The 24,666-nt window shown below is 39.6% G+C and overlaps 2 protein-coding genes across 3 annotated transcripts in view; both read left to right on the top strand.

Moving 5' to 3' along the window:
- PIP5K1B (phosphatidylinositol-4-phosphate 5-kinase type 1 beta) overlaps nt 1-24,666 on the top strand; it is a 294,924-nt gene that overhangs the window by 60,640 nt on the left and 209,618 nt on the right. The window lies entirely within an intron of this gene.
- Nucleotides 14,723-16,008, top strand: PABIR1 (PP2A Aalpha (PPP2R1A) and B55A (PPP2R2A) interacting phosphatase regulator 1). The gene has a single exon (XM_063080610.1). The coding sequence runs from the start codon at nt 14,732-14,734 to the stop codon at nt 15,719-15,721; it is 990 nt and encodes a 329-aa protein (XP_062936680.1). The 5' UTR covers nt 14,723-14,731; the 3' UTR covers nt 15,722-16,008.

Raw genomic sequence — 24,666 nt, 5'->3', positions numbered from 1 at the left:
ATCTCTGTTTTGGTTGCCTTTTTGACCTTGAGGAAATCACTGGTTCTCTCTGAACCTCAGTTTCCTTGCTGATAAAGGTTAGCTGAGGTGATTTCTAAAGCCCTTTTCAAATCTGACATTGTGTCATTCTAGTCCTTTAGTTTTCACAACTGCTTTGGGACAAGTAGGGCATTTATTAATTGCTTAACTTTGTAACCTCACTAGTATCTGTAAGCCATGTAATTATATGGACCCTTCATCTCTCTGATAAGCAGAATGATTATCCTGTACATATCAACTCCACCAATATTCTTTAAAGATAACCTGGAACACCAGCAAAACGATAGGTTTGAGGAATACAAGTGTATGTCATGAGAGTCAATAGGAAGTGGTGACTAAGAGCTCAGACTCTGAAGCCAGAGCCCTTGGCTCAAATTCTACCACTTAGCTAGTTATGTCACCTCGGGAAACTTAGTTAACCTCTCTGTGTCTCATTTCCCTCCTCTATGAAATGAGGATGGTAATCCTAGAGATGGTGAAGGGATTAAATGAGTTAATATACACAAAATGCTTGGAAGGGTACCTAGCATATATGCCTCACTAAGTGTAAACTACCATTATGTGATAATGACAATGACGTCAGCATTGTGTGGCGAGAAGTGTCTCAATTGTTAGGGCTGAAGAAGTCTACTTTCTCAGACTTTTAGTTTTCAAAAGGAGAGTGAAGAACATTCTGTACCACTTCCTAATAAGTGGGAACTTTCAGATGGCTGAACCCTGTGGGTGATAAAAATTCATTTCCTACGAACAAATCGAGTTGCAGGTAAAAAAGTCATGTGGATACTGAATGACAGTTGTATTCAGTGTGTAAATTAGTTAGTATGAGATAGAGGGAATTAGGGAGGTTTCAAGATGGCGGTGGCTGCGGCGGTTGGCGTGGAGTAGCTGAGGTGGAAAAGGTGGCCACTGGGCCTCAGGCAGCCGGGAAACTTGTGGACCTTCCTCTTGCCATCTCTTAAGGGAGGACTGCTGCTGGTGGCCAGTCGTGGGGGGTGACCGCCACTTTGCCCCCGGCAGGAGAGGCTGCCTCATTTACAGGCAACAGCTTTGAAGTGTGGAGCAGGAAAAGAACTGTTTCTTAGCTGCAAAAGCAAGTCTCGAAACAGGGAACACGGCGCCAGGGCTGCTGTGGATGCAGACAGGATCCCGGAGGCCGGGGCCGCGCTGAAGGTGGCCAGCTGCCCTATTCAGTATTCGAGGTTTCAGGCCGGCATTAAAGAAGATTCCTGGGAGCGCCCGAGCCGCGCCGCGACTGAACAGCCCGAGGCGGCAGCGGCCGAGAACAGGGAAGGCGGCAAACCAGAGACAGAGAGTGAGCACCCGACCTGGCACAGCACTGTGAGTGACCCCTGGACCAGCCCTGTTTGGGGGGCCACTCACCGCCCCGGGGCTGCCTCCATTTTCCCAGGTCCTGGCAGCTCCGCCCGGCTCGGCCGCCACTCAGCCCTCCCACTTGCTTGGCCTGGCGCGGGGCTTTCTGGAGCCTGTGGGCCGGCCTCCCCTCCCACTCCCTCCGCGGTTCTCTGGCGGGTTGGTGGCGTGGGGCGTCCCCGGCCAGTGTCGGGAGGGCAAGGAAGTATGGGCGGGCTGACTGTCACTCCACCACACCCTGGACCCCGGCCCCCGGTAAACTTCCTGTTACTGGGAGGCAGTTACCATCTCCGTGGCCACCAGTTCGGAAAAAAGCCTAACCAATTTCTGGTTGGGAATAGTGTGGTAGGAGAGTTCCCAGGTCCGCTTGAACCTGCCGGAGAGCTGGCTGCAGGCGGGCGCTAGACTCGGTTTATACCGGGGGGATACAAAGGTGAACAAGACCCGAGAAAGATCTACACAGTGCTACAAAGGCACCGAGAGCGACCGGTCGTCTGTGCCTAGCAAAAACCTGGTAGACTTCCTGGGCGAGGCAGTGCCGAGCAGGGTCTTGAAGGCCCAGCTGATAAACGAGGGGTGCAGAAGACACGCCCCAGCCCAGCACAGTGCGCACAGAGTGGGGAGACGTGCGGCCAGGGAGGCGGAGACTCGACAGAAACCACACACCCTGTGGGGTCGCCACTGCACGATCTAACAGCCTGGGCCAGAGCACACGGAACGGGGAGAAGTCCTGTACAGAAAGTGAAAGCTCAACAGAGATCACACACCCTGTGGTACGTGATCCACCAGCCCAGCAGAGTCCAAGCTGACCAGAAAGGTGGCTCCCTGGAGAAGCCCAAGACCCGAGGCAACCACACACACAAGGCACTAGAGGCCAACTGAGCAGCCACGGAGGTAGCCATACGAAATTGGCAACCACAGCAACATCCTAGTTAGTCATTAGTCTCAAACCGGTGGACTGTGAAACCCCCTGCCACAATGAATAAACATCAAAAAAAAGGTACCAGAAATACAAAAAATCAAGAAAGTACACCACCAAAAGTTAATAAATCTCAAACTCTAGATCCTATAGAACAAGAAGCTCTTGAAATGACTGACAAGGAATTTCGAGTGATAATTCTAAGGAAACTGAATGAGATACAAGAAAACACAGCTAGACATCATGATGAAATGAGGAAAAGTATACAGGATCTGAAAGAGGAAATGTACAAAGAAATCAATGTCCTGAAAAAAAATGTAGCAGAACTTGCTGAACTGAAGAAGCTATTCAGCGAAATAAAAAACACAACGGAGAGTTTAACCAGCAGGCTTGTCGAAGTTGAAGACAGAACCTCTGAACTTGAAGATGGGCTGTTTGAAATAACACAAGCAGACAAGAAGAAAGAAAAAAGAATCAAGGACATGGAAGAAAATCTGAGAGAGATATCAGACAACCTTAAGCGCTCAAATATCCGAGTCATGGGTATTCCAGAAGGGGAGGAAAATGGAGATTCCATTGAAAACATATTCAAAAAAATAGTGTCAGAAAACTTCCCAGGTATAGGAAAAGTCACAGATCTTCAGATCCAGGAAGCTCAACGATCTCCAAATGTATTCAACCCAAAAAGGCCTTCTCCAAGACATGTCATAGTCAAATTGGCAAAACTCAGAGACAAAGAGAGAATCTTAAAACCTGCAAGAGAGAAGCGTCAAATCACCTATAAGGGAGCCCCAATCAGGCTAACATCAGACTTCTCATAACAAACCCTAAAAGCTAGAAAAGAATGGGATGATATATTCAAAATACTAAAAGACAAAGATTGCCAGCCAAGAATACTCTACCCTGCAAGGCTATCCTTCCGAAATGAAGGGCAAATAGTATATTTCTCAGACAAACAAAAACTGCAGGAGTTCACTACCACACGACCACCCTTACAAGAAATCCTCAAGGGAGTACTGGGTTTGGTTCCTGAAAAATAACTACCACTGCCATAAAAAACCCAAGAAAAATCAATACCCACTAGTATAATAAAAATGGCATTCATGAAGAGAAAACAAGCAAACAAAAACGCTATCTACAACCTAAGGAACCAACAAACACAGAAACCAAACAGTAAATCAGAAAGCAAGGAACAAAAGACACCTAAGAAAACCAAACAACCAATAAAATGCTAGGAATAAATCAACACCTTTCAATAACAACTCTTAATGTAAAAGGCTTAAATTCCCCAATCAAAAGACACAGACTGGCTGACTGGATCAAAAAGGAGGACCCAACTATATGCTGCCTACAAGAGACCCACCTCACCCATAAAGATTCACACAGACTAAGAGTGAAAGGATGGAAAAAGATTTACCATGCAAACAGAAAAGAAAAATGAGCTGGAGTAGCTATTCTTATATCTGACAAAATAGACTTTAAACTAAAAACCATAAAAAGAGACAATGAGGGACACTACTTAATGATAAAAGGACTGATCCATCAAGAAGACATAACAATCATAAATATGTACGCACCCAATGTTGGAGCAGCCAGATTTATAAAACAAACTCTATTAGACCTAAAGAAGGAAATAGACACTAATACCATAATAGCCGGGGACCTGAACACCCCACTGTCAATATTAGACAGATCATCTAGGCAAAGAATCAGTAGAGAAACACAAGATCTAAACAAGACTCTAGACCAATTGGAATTGGCAGATATCTACAGAACATTCCATCCAACAACCTCAGAATATTCGTTCTTCTCATCAGCACATGGATCATTCTCCAGGATAGATCACATATTAGGTCACAAATCAAGTCTCAATAAATTCAAAAAAATTGGAATTATCCCATGTATCTTCTCAGACCACCATGGATTAAAACTAGAAATTAATAACAAACGAAACTCTGGAAACTACACAAACACATGGAAATTAAACAGCATTCTACTTAATGACATATGGGTCCAAGAAGAAATCAAGCAGGAAATCAAAAAATTTATTGAAACAAATGAAAGCAATGATACATCATACCAAAACCTGTGGGATACTGCAAAAGCAGTATTGAGGGGGAAATTTATTGCATTAAACGCTCACTTCAGAAGAATGGAAAGATGGCAAGTGAACAACCTAACACTTCACCTTAAAGAACTAGAAAAACAAGAACAATCCAATCCTAAAGTTAGCAGACGGAAAGAAATCATTAAGATCAGAGCAGAACTGAATGAAATTGAAAACCAAAAAACAATTCAAAAGACCAACGAATCAAAAAGTTGGTTTTTTGAAAAGATAAATAAAATTGACAAACCATTAGCATGGCTAACAAAAAAAAGAAGAGAGAAGACTCAAATAAGAAAAATTAGGAATGAAAAAGGCGATATTACAACTGATTCATCTGAAATACAAGGAATCATCCGAGACTACTATAAACAACTATACACCAACAAATTTGAAAATCTGGAGGAAATGGATAAATTTCTGGACACACACAAGCTCCCAAAACTGAACCATGAAGACGTAGAAAATTTGAACAGACCAATAACAATAAAGGAGATTGAAGCTGTTATCAGAAGGCTCCCAACAAAGAAAAGCCCAGGACCAGATGGACTCATAGCAGAATTTTACCAAACATTCAAAGAGGAATTGACACCGATTCTTTACAAACTATTCCAAAAGATTGAAACGGACGCAAATCTCCCAAACTCATTCTATGAAGCAAACATCATCCTGATACCAAAACCAGGTAAAGATATAACCAAAAAAGAAAACTACAGGCCAATATCCCTGATGAATATAGATGCAAAAATCCTCACTAAAATACTAGCAAACAGAATACAGCAACACATACGTAAAATTATTCATCACGACCAAGTGGGATTCATCCCGGGGATGCAAGGTTGGATCAACATACGCAAATCAATAAATGTGATACACCATATTAATAAACTCAAGCACAAGGACCATATGATCATCTCTATAGATGCTGAAAAGGCATTTGATAAAGTTCAGCACTCATTCATGACAAAGACCCTCTATAAGTTAGGTATAGAGGGAAAGTATCTCAACATAATTAAAGCCATATATGCCAAACCCACTGCCAATATCATCCTGAATGGGCAAAAGCTGAAAGCTTTTCCTTTAAGAACAGGAACTAGACAAGGATGCCCACTCTCACCACTCCTATTCAACATAGTGTTGGAAGTACTAGCCAGAGCAATCAGAGAAGAGAAGGAAATAAAGGGCATCCAGATTGGAAAAGATGAAGTCAAACTGTCCCTGTTTGCAGATGACATGATCCTATATATCGAACAGCCTAAAACCTCTACAAAAAAACTGCTGGAATTGATAAATGATTTCAGCACAGTAGCAGGATACAAAATCAACACACAAAAATCAGTAGCATTTCTTTTCTCCAATAGTGAACATGAAGAACAAGAAATGAAGAAAGCCTGCCCATTTACAATAGCCACCAAAAAAATAAAATACTTAGGAATTGAGTTAACCAAGGAGGTGAAAAATCTCTATAATGAGAACTACAAACCACTGCTGAGAGAAATTAGAGAGGATACAAGAAGATGGAAAGATATCCCATGCTCTTGGATTGGAAGAATCAACATAGTGAAAATGTCCATGCTACCCAAAGTGATATACAAATTCAATGCAATCCCCATCAAAATTCCAAAGACATTTTTCTCAGAAATGGAAAAAACTATCCAGTCATTTATATGGAACAATTAAAGAACACGCATAGCCAAAGCAAAGCTGAGCAAAAAAAATAAAGCTGGAGGCATAACACTACCTGACTTTAAGCTATACTACAAAGCGATAATAACCAAAACAATATGGTACTGGCATAAAAACAGACACACTGACCAATGGAATAGAATAGAGAATCCAGAAATCAACCCACACACTTACTGCCATCTGATCTTTGACAAAGGCACCAAGCCTATTCACTGGGGAAGGGACTGCCTCTTCAGCAAATGGTGCTGGGATAACTGGATATCCATATGCAGGAGAATGAAACTAGATCCATACCTCTCACCATATACTAAAATCAACTCAAAATGGATTAAGGATTTAAATATACACCCTGAAACAATAAAACTTCTTAAAGAAAACATAGGAGAAACACTTCAGGAAATAGGACTGGGCACAGACTTCATGAATACGACCCCAAAAGCACGGGCAACCAAAGGAAAAATAAACAAATGGGATTCTATCAAACTAAAAAGCTTCTGCACAGCAAAAGAAACAATTAAAAGAGTTAAAAGACAACCAACAGAGTGGGAGAAAATATTTGCAAAATATACATCTGACAAAGGATTAATATCCAGAATATATAAGGAACTCAAACAACTTTACAAGAAGAAAACAAGCAACCCAATTAAAAAATGGGCAAAAGAGCTAAGCAGGCATTTCTCTAAGGAAGATATACAAATGGCCAACAGACATATGAAAAAATGCTCAACATCACTCAGCATCCGGGAAATGCAAATCAAAACCACATTGAGATACCATCTAACCCCAGTTAGGATGGCTAAAATCCAAAAGACTCTGAACGATAAATGCTGGCGAGGTTGTGGAGAAAAAGGAACTCTCATACATTGTTGGTGGGACTGCAAAATGGTGCAGCCTCTATGGAAAATGGTATGGAGGTTCCTCAAACAATTGCAGATAGATCTACCATACGACCCAGCTATCCCACTGTTGGGAATATACCCAGAGGAATGGAAATCATCAAGTCGAAGGTATACCTGTTCCCCAATGTTCATCGCAGCACTCTTTACAATAGCCAAGAGTTGGAACCAGCCCAAATGTCCATCATCAGATGAGTAGATACGGAAAATGTGGTACATCTACACAATGGAATACTACTCAGCTATAAAAACGAATGAAATACTGCCATTTGCAACAACATGGATGGACCTTGAGAGAATTATATTAAGTGAAACAAGTCAGGCACAGAAAGACAAATACCACATGTTCTCACTTATTGGAGGGAGCTAAAAATTAATATATAAATTCACACACACACACACACACACACAAACCGGGGGGGGGGGGGAGAAGATATAACAACCACAACTACTTGAAGTTGATACGACAAGCAAACAGAAAGGACATTATTGGGGTTAGGGGGGTAGGGAGGAGGGAGGGAGGTTTTGGTGATGGGGAGCAATAATCAGCCACAATATATATCGATAAAATAAAAATTTAAAAAAAAAAAAGAGATAGAGTGAATTAGAGTACCCTTTACCTTAATACTTTTTGTTGCCTTGTCATATTTAGCTCAAAGTAAAGCTGTACGAAAAGAGAAGAATAAATTGAGAACTGCTCTTTTTCTCGGTAATAAACCTTGCTATGTTAAAGTGTCTTAGAAGTTAGGTAACTTTTGGATCCACAATTGTCACCCTCTTAAAGTAAAAAAAAATTCCCCAAGGCATGTTGCTTACAAATGTTTAGGTTGGGAACATCAGCTTCAAACTTTTTTGGGACATTTGACCTGCTCCTCAAAACATATCTACAGGTGTCAGCTACGTAGAGGGAAAGACACACCATAAGGAAAGGTAACTATTGAAATTTCTTGAATATTTTTCAGCGTCTTCCTATTTGTTCTTATTTTGTCTGAAAGAGGCTAGATTCAACCTGTTTGTCAGGGACAGCCAAATATCTGTCCCTGTGCAGTTTGTTGTATGCCAAGAAGGATAGTAACATGACAGCAGTGATTCAAAACAGGGTTTTAAATGAATAAATAAGAATAAGCCTCTGGGATTAGTCCCAATTGAAAAGTTCAGCGCTATCAGGGAGAGTAGTCGCTGCTGTTGGGGATTAACAAATGGCTTGCTGCAGGGAATAGTATTCATTGGTCCAGCCACATTTTTAGTTATTGATGGCCTCTCTTACTCACGTTGTGTCCATTTCTTCTCCGACCCACAGACTCAGAGAGTAATGATCTTAGAAATGTGGTTTTACTCATTTTTCTTTCAGAAAATGTATACCTGATTGTATGTAAGAGTACTATAAAAAGCTTGTGGAAAAATAGAATTAAAAGATAATATGAATATTTCCATGAACTTTTTGAAGTATCCCTATATATGAACCTTTCACTTCATACTTCTTAGATCATAAAAAATGTATGGCTCTGAAATTACTACAGTCTTAGGGAAGAAGATGAAGAGAGAATTTTCTTCTGCAGAATCAAATCGAAAGCAAGAAAACAAAGAAAGCCCTCTGGTAAGGGTAGTGGAAAAGTGGGCAATATCATTTTGTGGTTATGGCACTGAATATGATAATAAAGAGAAACCTGTTTTGTAGGACCTTTACTGTTTGCAGGGCTTATTATGGACACCATATTGTTTGATCCATACAACAAAGAGGCTCTATCCCCACTTCACAATTGAGACAGGCAAAGCCTAGAGAGGTTGACAGACTTGCCCAAGGTCACAGTGCTGGAATTATGATAGTCTGACTCCAGGTTTGGTACTTTCTCTGCTATCGTCCTGCTGTCCTGCTGTATACTAATGTGTTGAGCTCTAATAGACGTTTCTCAAATACCCACCCAGCTGGAAGGCCCAACTATGTAAATCCAGCTAGATCTGCAGCCTTTGCATGTTTTAAAGTTGACTTTATACATTATACATAAAGCTATCAGTTCTTTTTTTTTTTTTTTTTTTCTTCCTTCTTGACGAATGGATTAATCCTTCAAGGGAAAGATAGCTGACAGGCAGAGAGAAGCATATAACCATAGAAAAGTATAACAATCATAATCTTAGATTATGGCCCAGGAGGATTTCAATGCCAGAGAGAAGGCACCAAAAGATGTTTGAAATCAGTGAGGAACAAGGAAAGATATCAATCCTGTTTTCAGTTCAATTCAAAAGACTTAAGGGAGTTGAGACTGGGGGCTGGATGGCTATTTTAATATTCTAGTTTAATATCTTCCCTGACATTTCCCCTTGAAAAACTTCAACAATGTAACTACAATTCACATTTATTTGTTCGCTTGAACTTTGCTGAGTGCCTAGGCTGTAAGTTTCTTCCATCAAGTCTTAGAGGCCCTATCCACACTTTCACTCCCTCCATATGAAGGAAATGGCTCCATGCAATGGTGTAATGCTTTTAGCTATTCTCAAAAATGAAAGTGGAGGGGGGACAGTAGCCCCTTTGTAACTTTCTGCTTTGACTTTCTAATCTTTGATGTCACTTTAAAGTTTTAAGGATTTGATTAAGCAACTTGAAGGTGAATACTATGGAGAATGTCTACACTTAATGAACCCTCAATAATTGTTTGCAGAGTGAATGGTTGATGAGATTTTGAGATCATCTACAATTTTTCTCTCATCCTGATAACAGATTAAGTTCCTTGTAGCCAGAATCATGTCCTTAAAAACAGTTCTCATTCTTCATGTATGTTCCAACAGCCCCTGCTGAGGTCCTTTGATGCTATTTTAATTCTGTTCCATTTCATGAATTATGCTAGGAGGATATCACTGAGAAGGCAACAGTGCCGACTGTGGTTGAACAGAATACACAAAGATGGCAGTTGAGAAAATAAAAGGCAATGAAATGGGCTTCATTTCCTCTTCTTAGAAGTAACTAACTGAGAGCACTGTGGGAACAGGGCCAAGGAGAGCTGATGGTTCTCTTGGTGATCTGTAACTGGCCTCATGTGAGGCTGTTGGAATTTATTGGTGTTTAGGGCTCCAGTGAAACATACCTTGAGAGATGTGTTTCTGTCTCCCTTCTCTCTATTGTCAAGGCTAGTTAGCTGCTCTTCCACTGATACCGTTGACTGTCAGAGAGATTTGGAAGCTCAGCATTTCCAGTTTAGGGTTAGTTAGACTCATGGTTATTGTTGGAACCTTCCTTCTGATTAAAGTACATTCTTATTCTATTCTGCCTTTCTCTATTTACATTCCAAGTTTCCATGCTGTTTTTCTCAATATTGATAACACTTTGAGGTCTAACTTTATATATACTAAATTTATACATTTCAAATAATTATTTTGATGAATTTTTACATATGTGCATACCTATGTAAGCTGCACACAGATGAGAATATGTAACATTTTCTTGTTCCCCTCCCAGTCAGTAGTCCTAAGGATAAGCACTACTTTGACTTCTACCTTCATGTAATAGTTTTGGCTGTTCTTGAACTTCATAAAAAGGGAGTTATAGAGTATGTACTCTTTTGTGTCTGATTTCTTGCATTTAACATTTTAGTGTAACTCATCCATGTTGAGTAAAGAATTCTGTTGTATAAATTATTCACCCATTTGACTGTTTATGGACATTTGGGTTTCTAGTTTGGGGCTGCTATTACAAATAATAATGCAAGGTACATTCCTACGCATGTCTTTTAGTGGACATAAGCACTCATTTCTCTTGGGTATATACTCAAGAGCAGGATTGCTTAGTTATAGAATATGCATACATTTTCTTTTAGTAGGTACTGCCAAATATTTTTCCTAACTGGTTGTACCAGTTAACATTCCTAAGTTCCTATGCTTTCAGAGTATAGTTTTCCTCTGTAATATTTTTACCACCGGTTGGTGATGCTAGTTAGAGAGAGATGTTGAGATATTTGCCAGCCCATCTCCGATTACACACATATACACACACACACATTCATGTTTCACATTCATTCAATATGGATTCACAGGTGGAAATTTGTCTTATCATATGCTTGGAAGTTTAATAGTTTCCTTTTGATTCCTAAGGGGAATTTTTCACTATCTGTTAGTTTTTTAAAATCTAATATTAATCTCAATAAAGTTAAACTATTGAATAGATGTCTAGTTTTATGGCTTAGGAGTAGGCATGAATATCAGCTGTCTAAGTGTGGTATTTAACTTATAGAGTGAAACGAGAAGGGTGAATTGACTCAGGGAAGGTCCCTTGGATCCTGCCTCTGGCATTGTTCATTTGCAACAGGCTGAATTGCATTTTATGGCTGCTATTTTTTCTCATTTGTCCTTGATTCCTTTGAGAGGGAGCAGTAACTCAGTATATTAAACACTGCTTAGAATCCTCAGCCATGAGCATTTTAATTCTATCAAATGTGTATGAGCATATAATTGAAAGAGAATGGAAATTTAGGGCTTCACTTTCTTAGTTCACATAGTGGTTAGTCAAGTAACCTACCTGTATGGGCTGGAGGTCAGTATAACATTCTTGTTATAAGAAAAAGAATTGTCAAAGTATGGAATTCTTAGAATCAATCTAAAGAAGGCTATTAGGCTTGATTTTCAAATAATAGAGTTCTTTTCCCTTTTGGACAAAGCTACATTAGTCCATTCATTCATTCATTATCACTCATTCACACAATGATTCAGCAAATACTTAATGAATGCTACATGCAAGACTCTGTTGTAAATGCTAATTCATAGAGGAGAGAACAAAGCAAAGGCCTAGCTGTTATGGAGCTTACCTTCTCAGGGAGTAAGAAACAAGAAAATATATGTATATATATCATGTGGTACTCTGGAAGAAAATAAAAAACAGTAAGGGAATGGGAATATAGTCTTGGTGTTGGGAACTGCTGTTGCTTTTTATAAGGGAAGGTCAGGGAAAGCCTCTCAGGCAGTTGATATTTGTGCAGGGACCTAGAGGGATTGTGCACTATGGATACCCACTGGAGGAAGAATTAACCCAAGTGGAAGGGAACGCATGTCTGGTGGGTTGAAGCAAGAAGATCTCTGCAGTTGGAGGGGAGGGAGTGAGGGGGAGAATAGCTGGAGGTGAGGTCAGAGGGATGGCAGGGACTCGGATCAGATAGGGCTGTATAGGCCATTGTAATGAGCTTGGCTTTTTCTCTGAGTGGGAATCTACTGAAAGATTTTGAACAAAGAAGTGATTCAAGTTTTTTTTCAGGATTACCTTGAATATTGGGTCGAGAATTGTAGGGACAAAGGAAGAAACAGGGAAACCAGCTAAGATCTCTAATAGTTGTATTCAGACAAGAGCCAGATGTTTTATTTTGTGAACTTATCAACATCACTGTGCTTATTAGTAAAGGTAATAACTGTGTTTATGCATAGATGAACAATGTCTGGCACATTTGAGTCACCTTAGGAATGACTTAGTAATATGCAAATTAACAATAATATGCTATGGATATTGTAAGTTCTATATTTAACATTTTTTCCTATTTATCTAAGATTAATTTTTTCTGGACACTCTTCCTCCTCTGTCCCCTATTTCTAATAATGTTGTACCATTCTTTAAGCCATTCCCATTTGAATTTCAGTTGTTTGTGACTCTCTCTCTTCATTCACTGCACATCCAGGCAGTCAGGTTCTGTTGTTGCCTTGCTGTCTCCCAAATCCATCTCTTCCTTCTGCCATTCCCGACTTCAGCTTTAGACCCTCCTTTGAACTCGGTAACTATCAACTTATTCTTCTCTAATCCTTGTGAAATTCAGCAAAAGAATACAGGGTTTTGAAGTGAGACTTCAATTCAGATTGGTTCAGATCTTTGTTCTTCTATGTACTGGCTTTAGAGCTTTTTGCAGTTTTTGAACCTCAGTTGTCCCAATCTAATATATAAGATTGCAGTGAGTATTAAATGGGACTATGGAGTGTTTAAAGTGCCTGGCAGGGAATAGGCACTTAGAAAATGTTGGTTTTTTCCCCATCTTCAGAACTCTTCATTTCCACACCTAAGTGTGCGCCTTCCCTATCTCAATAAATGATAACAACTACCTGTCCAGTTTAAGTAAAAAATCTGACCCCTCTTTGAATAATCTATTTCTTTCACCATCTAAACGTAACCCATCTGCAAATCCTATTGGTTCTACTTCCAAAACATATCCAGAATCCATCTACTTCTCCCCTTGACACTGCTACACCCTAGTCCAGTAATCTCTTGTCTATACTGTTGCTATAGGTTCCTAATCCATCTTTCTGCCTCCACTCTTGCCGTCTTTCAGCCTATTTTTCACAGACCCAAAGTGATATTTAAAACATGAATCAGATAACATCCCTCTCCTGCTTAACACTCCCTAGTGGCTTTTCATCATACTTAGAGTGAGATCCAACTCCTTCCCCTCCTCATATCACTCTCCCCCTATGCTTCAGCTGCACTGCCCTTTTTTCTTTTCCTGCTCACTCATCAAACTCAGGACTGCCTTGGACCTTAGCACTTGTTGTTCTCTCTGCTTGGAATACTCATCCCCCAGATGTCCAGACTTGCTACTTTTTGCCATAGATCTCAGCTCTATCTAAAAGCCCCCTGCCTTCTCTCAGTAATGCTCTATTACACTATCCTATTTTATTTGTTCCTAAGGCTTACCACTATCTGACAACAGTCTATTTATTCATTTATCATCCCTTCCTCCCTGCCCACCCCGCCCCGAAACATAAATGTCCTCAGAATAGGGCCTATTTCCTAGCACAGTGCCTGCTACATAGTAGGTATACAGGAAAAACAAAAACAAAAAACCTTGACTGAGTAAATAGATGTAAACCCACTTTTAATGAGATATCAAAGTTTTATATTAATGACATGAGCCAAGAACGGTGTTTTTATTTTTAAAATGTGAGACCTACTGGTTTTCCTTTCATTTAATCCCTCATACTGAATGAACACTAAGCACATATGCTTATGCAGGATATATGACTGTAACTGAAACAACAGTAATATAATCACAGGTTTTTTAGTAATATAATCACTAATCTCCTAAATAGTTCTCAAATTTACTATCTTCTCCATCTCCTGTCCCACACTACCACTTTAGTGCAAATCACCATCCTCTCTGGCCTTTTTCCTGTAGGTTCTCATCTCTCAATAGAATCTATTCTCCAGACTGCAGCCACTGAAAAGCCCAGTAAACACCTCTGGAGTTTTCATTGTTCTCAAGATAAAGGCCAGAATCTGCTCTCCTCCCCCCCTCACAGCAGGCCAGCCCTCGCTCTCCGCTCCCGGCCACACTGCCTCTGCCCTCCCAGGCCCTCCTTGCTGCCTGGCTGAGGAGCCCTAGCTGGCTTCCCGCTTCGTGAAGGTTCTATACCGCACCCATTTCGCCTGCTTCTTTGGATTTCAGGGAACTGTCCCCCCTCTGGGAAGCCCTCCCTGATTAGGCCAAGCCCTGCTCGCCAACATACAGCCCCACGTCACCAAGGGCCTCTCTTTAAGAGCTCTTACTTGTTTTATAAGCATACATGCCTGAGTACGATAACTTTATTACCATATGTGAACGCCAGCTTGGGCCCAATAGATACTGGTGGAGGGATGTACTGACTTGCTGACCAACCGCTCCTCGCTCCTCCCCTTACGCCTACGGCGCAGCTGTTACGTATTAAGCAGACGCCGCGAGAACAGACGTCGCCGGGCGCCTGCGCGAAAGAGCGCGCATGAGCAGTGGGGTGGACCCGCTGACAGATTCGCGGCGGCGGCGGCGGCGGCGGCAGCCCAGGACTGTGGGGAATGGGAGTCCTAGGGCCCTGACTGAACACCGCCCCCGCCTCCCTGCCCCCGACATGGCTCAGGAGAAGATGGAGCTAGACCTGGAGCTGCCTCCGGGAACGGGCGGGAGCCCGTCGGAGGGCGGCGGCACTGGCGGCAGCGGGGGACTCAGGAGGTCTAACAGCGCCCCCCTGATCCACGGCCTCAGTGACACTTCGCCGGTGTTCCAGGCCGAGGCTCCGAGCGCGAGGCGGAACAGCACAACGTTCCCGAGCCGCCACGGCCTGCTGCTGCCGGCCTCCCCTGTCCGCATGCACAGCAGCCGCTTGCACCAGATCAAACAGGAGGAGGGCATGGACTTGATCAACCGAGAGACGGTCCACGAGCGCGAGGTGCAGACCGCAATGCAGATAAGCCACTCCTGGGAGGAAAGTTTCAGCCTGAGTGACAATGATGTGGAGAAATCCGCCTCCCCGAAGCGCATCGATTTCATTCCAGTGTCACCAGCACCGTCACCCACCCGGGGAATTGGGAAGCAGTGTTTTTCACCATCCTTGCAAAGTTTTGTGAGTAGCAATGGATTGCCTCCAAGCCCTATCCCCAGCCCGACGACCCGATTTACTACCCGGAGAAGCCAGAGTCCCATCAATTGCATCAGGCCAAGTGTTCTTGGACCATTGAAAAGAAAATGTGAAATGGAAACTGATTATCAACCAAAGAGATTTTTCCAGGGCATCACCAACATGCTTTCTTCTGACGTTGCACAGCTGTCAGATCCCGGTGTGTGTGTATCTTCGGATACCCTTGATGGAAACAGCAGCAGTGCCGGATCTTCTTGTAACTCACCAGCGAAAGTCAGCACTACCACCGACTCTCCTGTATCACCTGCCCAGGCGGTCTCTCCATTTATTCCAGTAGATGAACTTTCATCTAAGTGATTCACCCATTTTGAGGCTTTGTTTTTTTGCAATGGAGAGAAAGAAAAATGGAGTTGGAGCAAGCACTGAACCTTTCGATTAATTTGAGGCTATTTCTTATTTGACCCTTTTCCTTTTTGGAATCTCCTGAAATGTTGTTATTCTAGAGAACTTCTATGTCAGGTTCCTGCCCTTGATTCAGTGTAGTAATATTTTCAGACGTTTTCCCAATAAGTGTGTTGAAGCATACATCTTTAAGCTGCTAATATGTCTAAATACATGTTATCCCTTGATTTTTTTTTAAATAATTGAGAGCTCTATTTATTTATGGGGTTATTAAGTTCTGATGAAAATACAAATGTTGAATTAATTAGCATAGTAAACTGATGTTTTAAAATTCCATACTTCATGACCACACTAATTTTAATGTTATTTTCAGTGATTGCTAATTTTCATTTGATGAACAATCATTTACCTACTTACAACTTAAAAAAAATTATGTTAGTGATAAATATCAATCCAGTGGTTGTCTATTTCACCGAGGAATCATTGAATATTTAATTTTCTGTGTACAGAAGTGGATGGGAGGGGAATGATAAAAGAACAAATTTTTAAAGTTTGCAACAAATCTTTTGAAATTAAGCATATAAAAGTAAACATTTAAGAAAAGTGTTTTCTAATGAAATTTTAATAGTAATTTTAGTAAGTCATACAAATATAACTACAGAAAAATGTAAATTTTCTTTTTTCTTTTTTTTTAACTGCATAGTTCTTTCTCTTGGGTATAATCCTAAAGTGAAATGGGACAGTGCCTTGCAGTCTTAGCCTACTGTAGATAGGCTGAAGCTAGGCTGTTGTACTACTGCAAACTTAAAAGTTTTTCAAATGTAGAAAATGTGTGGGAAGCCCTGTTGAATTTCAGCAGAGCACCTAGGCAGACAATAATCTCTCAATCGTTGATATATTTTAAAATATCCAGTCATGCCTCAGTTTTGAAGATTCTTGCCAATGAGAAGCCAGAGCAATTTTTGGCTGCCTTTCTGTTCTGCCCATCTGTCACTTTCCTGGTTTTCCCTTGCTCTGGAAGGAAGCAGCTGTTTCCTTGCCAACAGGTCCTTCCTTTTCACCTCCCACCAAACTAGGGCACTGTCGGTTAGACAAAGGTACAGTGTGACTTGGATTTCTGACAGTGAGCAACAACAGGACTGAATTATTTAACCTTTGTGGTTAAAGCTACAGCTGGAGTTGACTGCCTTGGGGATGTCGGTTATTTAAGGGTCGATGATTTGCAAGAGAAAATCAGTGGAGAGTCACATAGGTAAATCATTATTTAACTTAGGTTTTGCTAAAGGTAGAATTGTAGAATGTTCTTTGCCTTTTACAATTAAGACAAAATACTTAATAAGAATAGCGAATGTTTTTTATATTATACTTCCTTATAATACCTCATATATCTTCATTAACTAAATAGATAGATAGATAGAATGGCAGACAAAAAGGGGAAGGGAAAAGAAAGACTCAAAGACCAGGACAAAAGCCCCGACTTATTTTTTTAAGTTATTGCCTGCAGATACTTTAACAATTATGTGGAATTTTTACAACTATGAGAATAAATGGAACCAGTCAACTCTTGACAGTTGCCTCAAGGTTCAGTGAAATTACATCAAGGGTAAGATTGTGTCCACAAGTTTAAAATTCTCTATTCTGGATAATAGTGTTCATATGCTCCAGTGCTGTCCTTGTCCCTCAAATTCAAACCTATGTATGCAACTTCTTATTGGGTACCTTGACTTCTGAAGGTACTTTAACCTCAGCATCTTCAAAACAAAATTTATTGTCTTCTCACTTCACCTATTCTTGCATTACCCTAAATTGATATCACCACTATCTAGTTTCCTAAACTAGAAACTATGGAAGCATCTTTGACTTTCTCTTTTCCCTATCTGTCACATCCATCTCATTTACCAAGTCCTGTCAACTTTGCTTCTGAAATGAACCTCAAATCTCTCCTCTGTCTCTATTGCCCCTGAATTAGCTTAAGTTCTTGCTTAAGTGATCTCCCAGCCTTCTTTACCTCCTCTTTGATCCAATCTTCACACTGCCTCTAGAGTGATCTTTCTAAATATAAACTTGATTTTTTTTTTCCCCCACTCTCCTGCTTGAAAACTTTATATGCTTTCCCGTTTCCTACAGTTTAGGGTATGCCTTAATGATCTGGCCATATTCTAAAATAGCTTCAATCCTCTCCTCATCCCTGTCCCAATACACATCCTTCCTTTTTACTCTGCAAATACTAGACTACTTGATATTCTTTAAATAATGTCATTTCCTTTCATGTGTCCATGCTTTTGCATAGACTGATCCTTCTCCCTGAAATGCCATTCTTATCCTTTTCAGCTGGGCAACTGCTTTTTTTCTTTTTATTACATCTGAATTTAACTAGGAAAGCAATGTATACCTGCTGACTATAAAGTATATTTAAACAATGTAGGAATTTTATCATAAAAATGAGTCCACAGGTTTAAAATTCTGACTTTTACTATGTAAAACTCTTTCCCTCTTACAATTTGGTATATATTTTACAAAATGTGTTACTCTGCATTTCCATGTATATAAAAAAATGTAGGAAATCAAAATGTCTTTGGCACTTCTTTTCTTTCCCCCATATCTAATCATTCACCAAGTCTTATTGATTTTATCTTCCTGAATCTATCTCCTTATTTCCATCTCTGCTGCCACCCTGATCCAGGCTACTGTAATTTCTCTCTTAGGCTTCTGAAGCAGCCTCCTAACTCCCACTTGTGCCTGTCACACTTGCTCTGGTCAACTACTCATTCATTCTCCATACAGCAACTAGAGTCATCCTTTTAACTGCAGATATGGTCCTTCAATCTCCCAGCTTAAAGCTTTTCATTTGCTTCTTTTTCTTAGGAGTATACCAAAATGTATTAATTCTGGCCTAGGAGGCCCTGAGGGATCTGACCCTTGCTTCTTTCTCTCATTGTTTTCTGTGTTCCATCCTCACTGGCTTGCTTTCTTCTTAAATACATCATGTTCTCTCCTGTTTTAGGTCCTTTTACCAGATCCTTTCCTCTGAATGTATGGAAACCTTTATTTCTGAAAACTTATTCTTCTTTATAGATGGTAAATTTTAAATCTGATAAGGCTCTAAGAGTTTATATGGACAATTTATATTATCATAGTATTGTTCTTCATCATTACTCTAGAATTTAAGGGATTAGCTCATGTAAGAATTATCCTTCAAAAAACATTTTTTAAGGTGTTAGTGTTGCTAATCTATAAACTTTGTGCAAGAAGTTCTAGAGCAAATAGCAACATTTAGTTGAAGTCCAGTTTGTCATGTATAATAAACCTCTGTGATCTATTTTTCTTTATTATGTTTGTTTAAAACACAGTGTAAATAGAAGAAAAAATTAATGGTCACCAAATCCAAGGCTGCTATATGTCAGAACCTTTAAGCATACTTAAAAGGTTGATTGTAATCAAGAATAACCTGTATCAGGTTGCCTTCCAGTGATTCATATTTATTAGTTCAGCCAGTTACATACCTACAGCAAGAAACCACTCTGGAGATATTTGACAGTAAAATGGGAAAAGAGTCAATACTTACAAGGGAAACAGGACTGAGAACTTTTTTCTTATGGGTATGTTTATAGATTAGTAGAAAAAGTTTAAAGATCCAAGAGAGGTGGGAGACAAGGGAATGGTTACCAGACAGCGAACCGAGGAAGATGATGTAACCTACATTTCCTGGGTATCGTCAGAGAATAGAAGAAAGAGTTGGCCTTAGGAAGGAGGTCTGGAAACTTTTTTTTTCCCCCTTCTGGAACAGGAAAGAATGAAAAGGCTAGACAAAGTTCAGTAAATGTTGAATTGACTTGCTGTTGCAGGGGTTTAGGAATACAGAGAACACTATATGGAAAATAGAAAGAATTTGTATCTGATTGATTCTATTTTCCAATTATTGAGGAGTCTAGGATATTTGAGGGTGGGGACAGTAGTGGATCTGGAAGCTTTAATGAAATAAAAATTTGGTGTCTGTGAGAATCTATGTAAAGGAAGGTTTATTAGGCCACATTGGCTGCCAGGTTGCAGTTGGATGGCAGGCACAAATAAAGTGGTTGAATTGATTAGGTTTGGGAATTGGTTAAGTGGGTACTAGGTAAATACTTAATAAATGTTTGTTGAATAAATGGTAAGAGAAGCCAACAGAGGGTGATAGACTAGGCCATTTTTCTCAAGGTCTTAAAATCAGCCATGACAAAGTACAGAGAATCTGGTCTCACTGTAGGACTCTGACTGTAGCAGTTTTGCCCATATTTTTCATGGCTAATTTTGTGTAGAGAATCAGCCCTAAAGGCAAGCCTTGGATTCCACTTATTTGATAAAAACTTGGTTCAGATTGTGCCTTCCCTAACTTGCCACTCAAGTAAAGAATTTTATTAAAAGTTGAAATGATCTTTACATTAAAAATAGCAAAGTATTTGCTATGTGTCAAGCACTGTTCTAGGTGCTAAACCAAAGTATTAATGTAATTAATCTTTATCTGAGGTAAGTTTTATTGTTATCCTCGTTTTATAAATGAGGACATGGAGACAGAGAGGGTAAGAAAATTGCCCAGGATTCCAGAGCTTGGGAAGTAGGCAGGCTGTTGTAGTGGTTAAGAACACAGACTGTGGAGCGAGGTGGCTGTGGTGAGGATTAATTGGGTTGAAACTGTAAATGTAAAATGCTTACAACAAAGCTGGACGGTTTCTGTTGAAGTGTCAGCTATTATAACTATTATTATTATTGTGTCATTTTTATTGTCATCTAGCTTGTACTTGCTAAGGAATCTTTTTTTTATCGTTCTTGACTGCTGAAACTCCTGCTTTCACACTCAGTAACAGTACACTCTCTCCCCTTCAAGGCAGCCTATCCTTTTATAGGATGAATGTTTTTGATGTTAGAGTCTTTCTTATAGTGAGCAGACATTTCTCCCTTTGTAACTTCTACCATTTAATTCCAGTCCCGCTCTCTGGAAAGTGCAGAATAAGCCTTATTCCTCTTTTCTGTTTTTTTTAGGTGATAGCCCTCCCTTCAAAAATCAGAAACACTGATCCCTTTTCTGTTGATCGCTTCTTGCTTCTAGATTTTAGAAATCTTAACTAATTTCTTCAGTGTATTCCCTTTATAAAATAAGATTATCATTGCTTGGCAGCCAAGATTTTCATGAGATTGTCACTCCTTCAATACCATCTTTGTCTTCCTGGGTGGGAAGAGAGAAATGGCCTAATATGAGTTTTTGCCAATTGTAATAAGAATTAGTGCTGGTATTTCTTGAGCACTCAGTATAGGCCTAGACACTATTTTCAGTGTTTTACATATATAAGTTCAGGTAATCCTCATGACAACCCTGTGAGGCAAGTGCTATGAATATTCCCATTTAACAGATGAGAAACTAAGTACATTTTCTTAAGCTACTATTTTCTGTTTTTTTCCCCCCCTCTTGAATTTAGGTCCTTTTTGTCTTTTCCTTATAAACAGAATTTTTTCTTATTTAAGATAAAGCCTGTGTTCCAGCTGACCTTAGGCACTTTGCTTATTTTGCTGGTGCTGCCACTTCTATTTTGAATCAAATGATATGTTTATTAGAAATGATCCCTTTAGACATTATTGTCATAATAGAGAAAGATAGGAGAATTGATTTTTTTTTAGTAACAGGTAAAAAATTAAAGTGTATAGAAGGAAATTATGGTTCCACAGCTTTACATGTTTTTGAACTGATCTGCTATTTGAAATGATAAAGAATACCAAACCCACAAACTTTAAATTTCTTATTGTGTATATATATGTAAACTTTGCTATACTTGATCGATACAGTATTTTTGGTTATTCTTAGATTATCATTACTAGGGCAACAATGGCAAGAACTGGTTTGCCCCCCACCTTCACTCCCAAAAAAACTCTAAGTTAAAAATATGTCATTTTTTAAAAGGAAAAAAGTAATAGCAGGACTCAAAGAATGATCTGAAACTTCTTATTACCTAAATAATAACAATCTTGGCTTCTTTCTCTACAGGAGGCTCTCCCCAGAAGTAAAGATTTAAATTCAGAGGAATTGAGCAATCCTTGAGAAACCTTACTTTTTAAAAAAATTTACTTCATAGAAAATCTCTTCACTGTTGAGTAAAAGAACAGAAAAAAGGAAAACTTCCCTTTGAATACAATCTAGAATTGTTGCTTAAACTTTAGGTTTCACACTATCACGTCCCTGCATGAGACATTTTGAAACAAACCATCAAAAGCCTCAATTTGTTCTAAAAGATTAATATCATCTTTAGAAATTCAATAAATATCTAGTAATCACTTCAAAAGTGACTTTTAGTTCTACATATAGCTTGTTTGTGAAAATAATCTTATAACAGAACAAAGTTAGGCAGATAACATCAAATCCTTGAGTCTCGTGTATGTACACCCAAATGTACAGGAACTCACACATACACACACACTGACCTACGTTATGAATCTTTTTCTGTGTGCTTGGAGCTATATTTAGATTTCCTCCAATTTTTCCCTCCTCAGTTTTCTTAAATAGGCAGGTTAGACTTTGTAAGTCATACTAAAAAAAAAAATATATATATATATATATATATATAATGTTTATATACAAAAACACACATATATAGTATATACACACACACAAAGATACTATTGACCTACATATAAAGTGTTTTGTGCTTTGATTTTGCATGAACTTTCCAAATTTCAAGTGCTGCCCTAAGAGAGAAATGGGTATTTGGCACTTGTACCTAGGATCTCTTTGTGCCTGATTTCTGTTTCTCCTTTTTGTACTTCTGGGATAAATTCTTGGGAGACATGAAAATTACCCATTAACAAATTCTAAGATGGCCTGACTGAAACTAGAAAACAGAGAACCTAATGCTTTTATTTACCTGCAAAAGTTCAGTTCTGTAACAATGCCAGGTATAATTCTGGTTCTTTTCCAGTTGCCTACAGTGGTCCCGAAACCCAACTAACCTCTAAGGCTTGGCTAGCAAGGCATGTTGTGAAAGAAGACAATTGAGAAAGATCTTTTGTGCCCAGCAAAGTAAAATAGTTGTTTGAAGTAATCACTCTTGTGATTCAGGCCATCTTTACCCCTTGCTTTAAGGACAAAGAAAGATTTTACTGTTGCAATGCCAGGAGGATTACCGGAACTCCAAGTGACAAGTAGCTATTCAGTGTTGGTATCTTTTGGAAAGAAAAATAATGCTCAGGAGGCAGAGGGAGTGAGGGGATGATGGATGGATTGGGTATTGCTTTTGGCATTGTAAACCTTCTCTTGGACTCTCTGTGAGCTCCCTGTTGAGTAAAGAATGACGTTGAGGGTATTTTCTTCATGAAAGTTTGTTTACTCTGTTTCACTTTGTTTAGGATTTGGAATTGAATTAGGGTGTGTATTTAAGAATTTCTTTATTTCTTTCCCTTAATGTTCTCTTCTTTTGAGTCCTCTGAAAAAACAGCAAATAATAATAATGATAATAATGATGTCACATTACTTTGAGTCAAGAATTAAAATTCTTAGAACCCTTTTCTTTACCTATTTATACTGCATTTCTAACTCTGACTTAAATTTCATACCTATTTTTACAGTCTTTCTCAAGGTCCCATTTCCCACCCTACTTGCTTCCACATGCTTCTTAAATGCAAACCTAGGGATGCAACTTTAATTACTACCCCTTAACTTCAAGATTAAATCAAATTAAGCAGTATAAGTGAAAGAAGACCTCTGCACCTCAACATAGCTCCTGAATTTCAGGACTCCAGTCACAGCTGAGCTGCCTGCTGTTCATGCTTTCATACACTGTGCTTCCAGACAAGCTGTGTCCTCTGCTTAGAATGACTCTTCCTCCCTCATTCTTCCAAAGTCCCTACGAACCATCTGTCCTTAATGAACAACTTAGCTCAAGGGACACATCTTTTCTGATGGCCCCTGCCTCTCCAGTCTTGGTCAGTTAGGTGTTTTCTTCTGTGATCTTGTTGTACCCAGGGCTTCCCTTTCTAAAGGCAATTAACAGGCTCAATTATATTTCTATGGTTTCTTTCTTTTTTGCTTTATGCAAAAATAAGGACTAAGCCTTTTACTTCTATCCCTAATACCTGTGCATACCACATTATAGTTACTCAAATTTATATTGAGTAGATGAATTAATGGATGGATGAATGAATGGCGCACACTGTTTTCATTTTATTTATTTTTTTGACTGCAATATTTGTGGTGAGATTTTATTTCTTCCATTGATATTGACAGTGCTGTTTAGAAATATATATATATATATATATATATATATATATATAGTGAGAAACAGCAAGGAGGTCAGGGGGACTGGAGCTGAGTTATTGAAGGCAAAATATTTGGAGGGGGGTTAGAGAGGTGGTGGGCAGGGGTGGGGATTGTCGCAAACACAGATGACATAGGAGCTTGTGTACCACTGAAGGACATTGGCTTTGATTATGAGTGAGATGAGGGCCATTGCAGGGGTTTGAGCATAGGAGTGACATGATCTGTCTTAGGTTTTAGAAGGAACACTCTTGCTGTGCTCAGAATATACTCTGAGGGGCAGGGTCGAAGCAGGGGAACCAATTAGGTTATCCAGCAATCCAAGAAAGAGATGGTGATGGCTTGGATGAGAGTGGTAGCAGTGGAGGTAGGAGAAGTGATTAAATTCCAGATATATTTTGAAGGTAGAGCCAACAGATCTTGCTGGCAGATTTAAGGTGGGCATGAGAGAGAGAGAGCAGCTAAGGATAATTCCAAGGTTTTAGTCCTGTGCGACTGGAAGGATTGGAGTCGCCATCAACTGAGATAATGGAAATCTGTAGGTGGAGTAGGATTTGGGGGAGGGGGAGTGTGGTTGTGGGGGCAAGGGGTATGAGTAGCTAATGTCAACTAAGAATCTTTA

Source organism: Cynocephalus volans, chromosome 16 (assembly GCF_027409185.1).
Source record: "Cynocephalus volans isolate mCynVol1 chromosome 16, mCynVol1.pri, whole genome shotgun sequence".
Lineage (NCBI taxonomy): Eukaryota > Metazoa > Chordata > Mammalia > Dermoptera > Cynocephalidae > Cynocephalus > Cynocephalus volans.
The sequence above is the reverse complement of the archived record's forward strand: the minus strand, read 5'-3'. Positions and strand labels throughout refer to the sequence as shown.

What these genes read in the sequence shown, in the direction of transcription:
- PABIR1 (XM_063080610.1), top strand. Translation starts at nt 14,732, where the DNA reads ATGAGCAGTGGGGTGGACCCGCTGACAGATTCGCGGCGGCGGCGGCGG.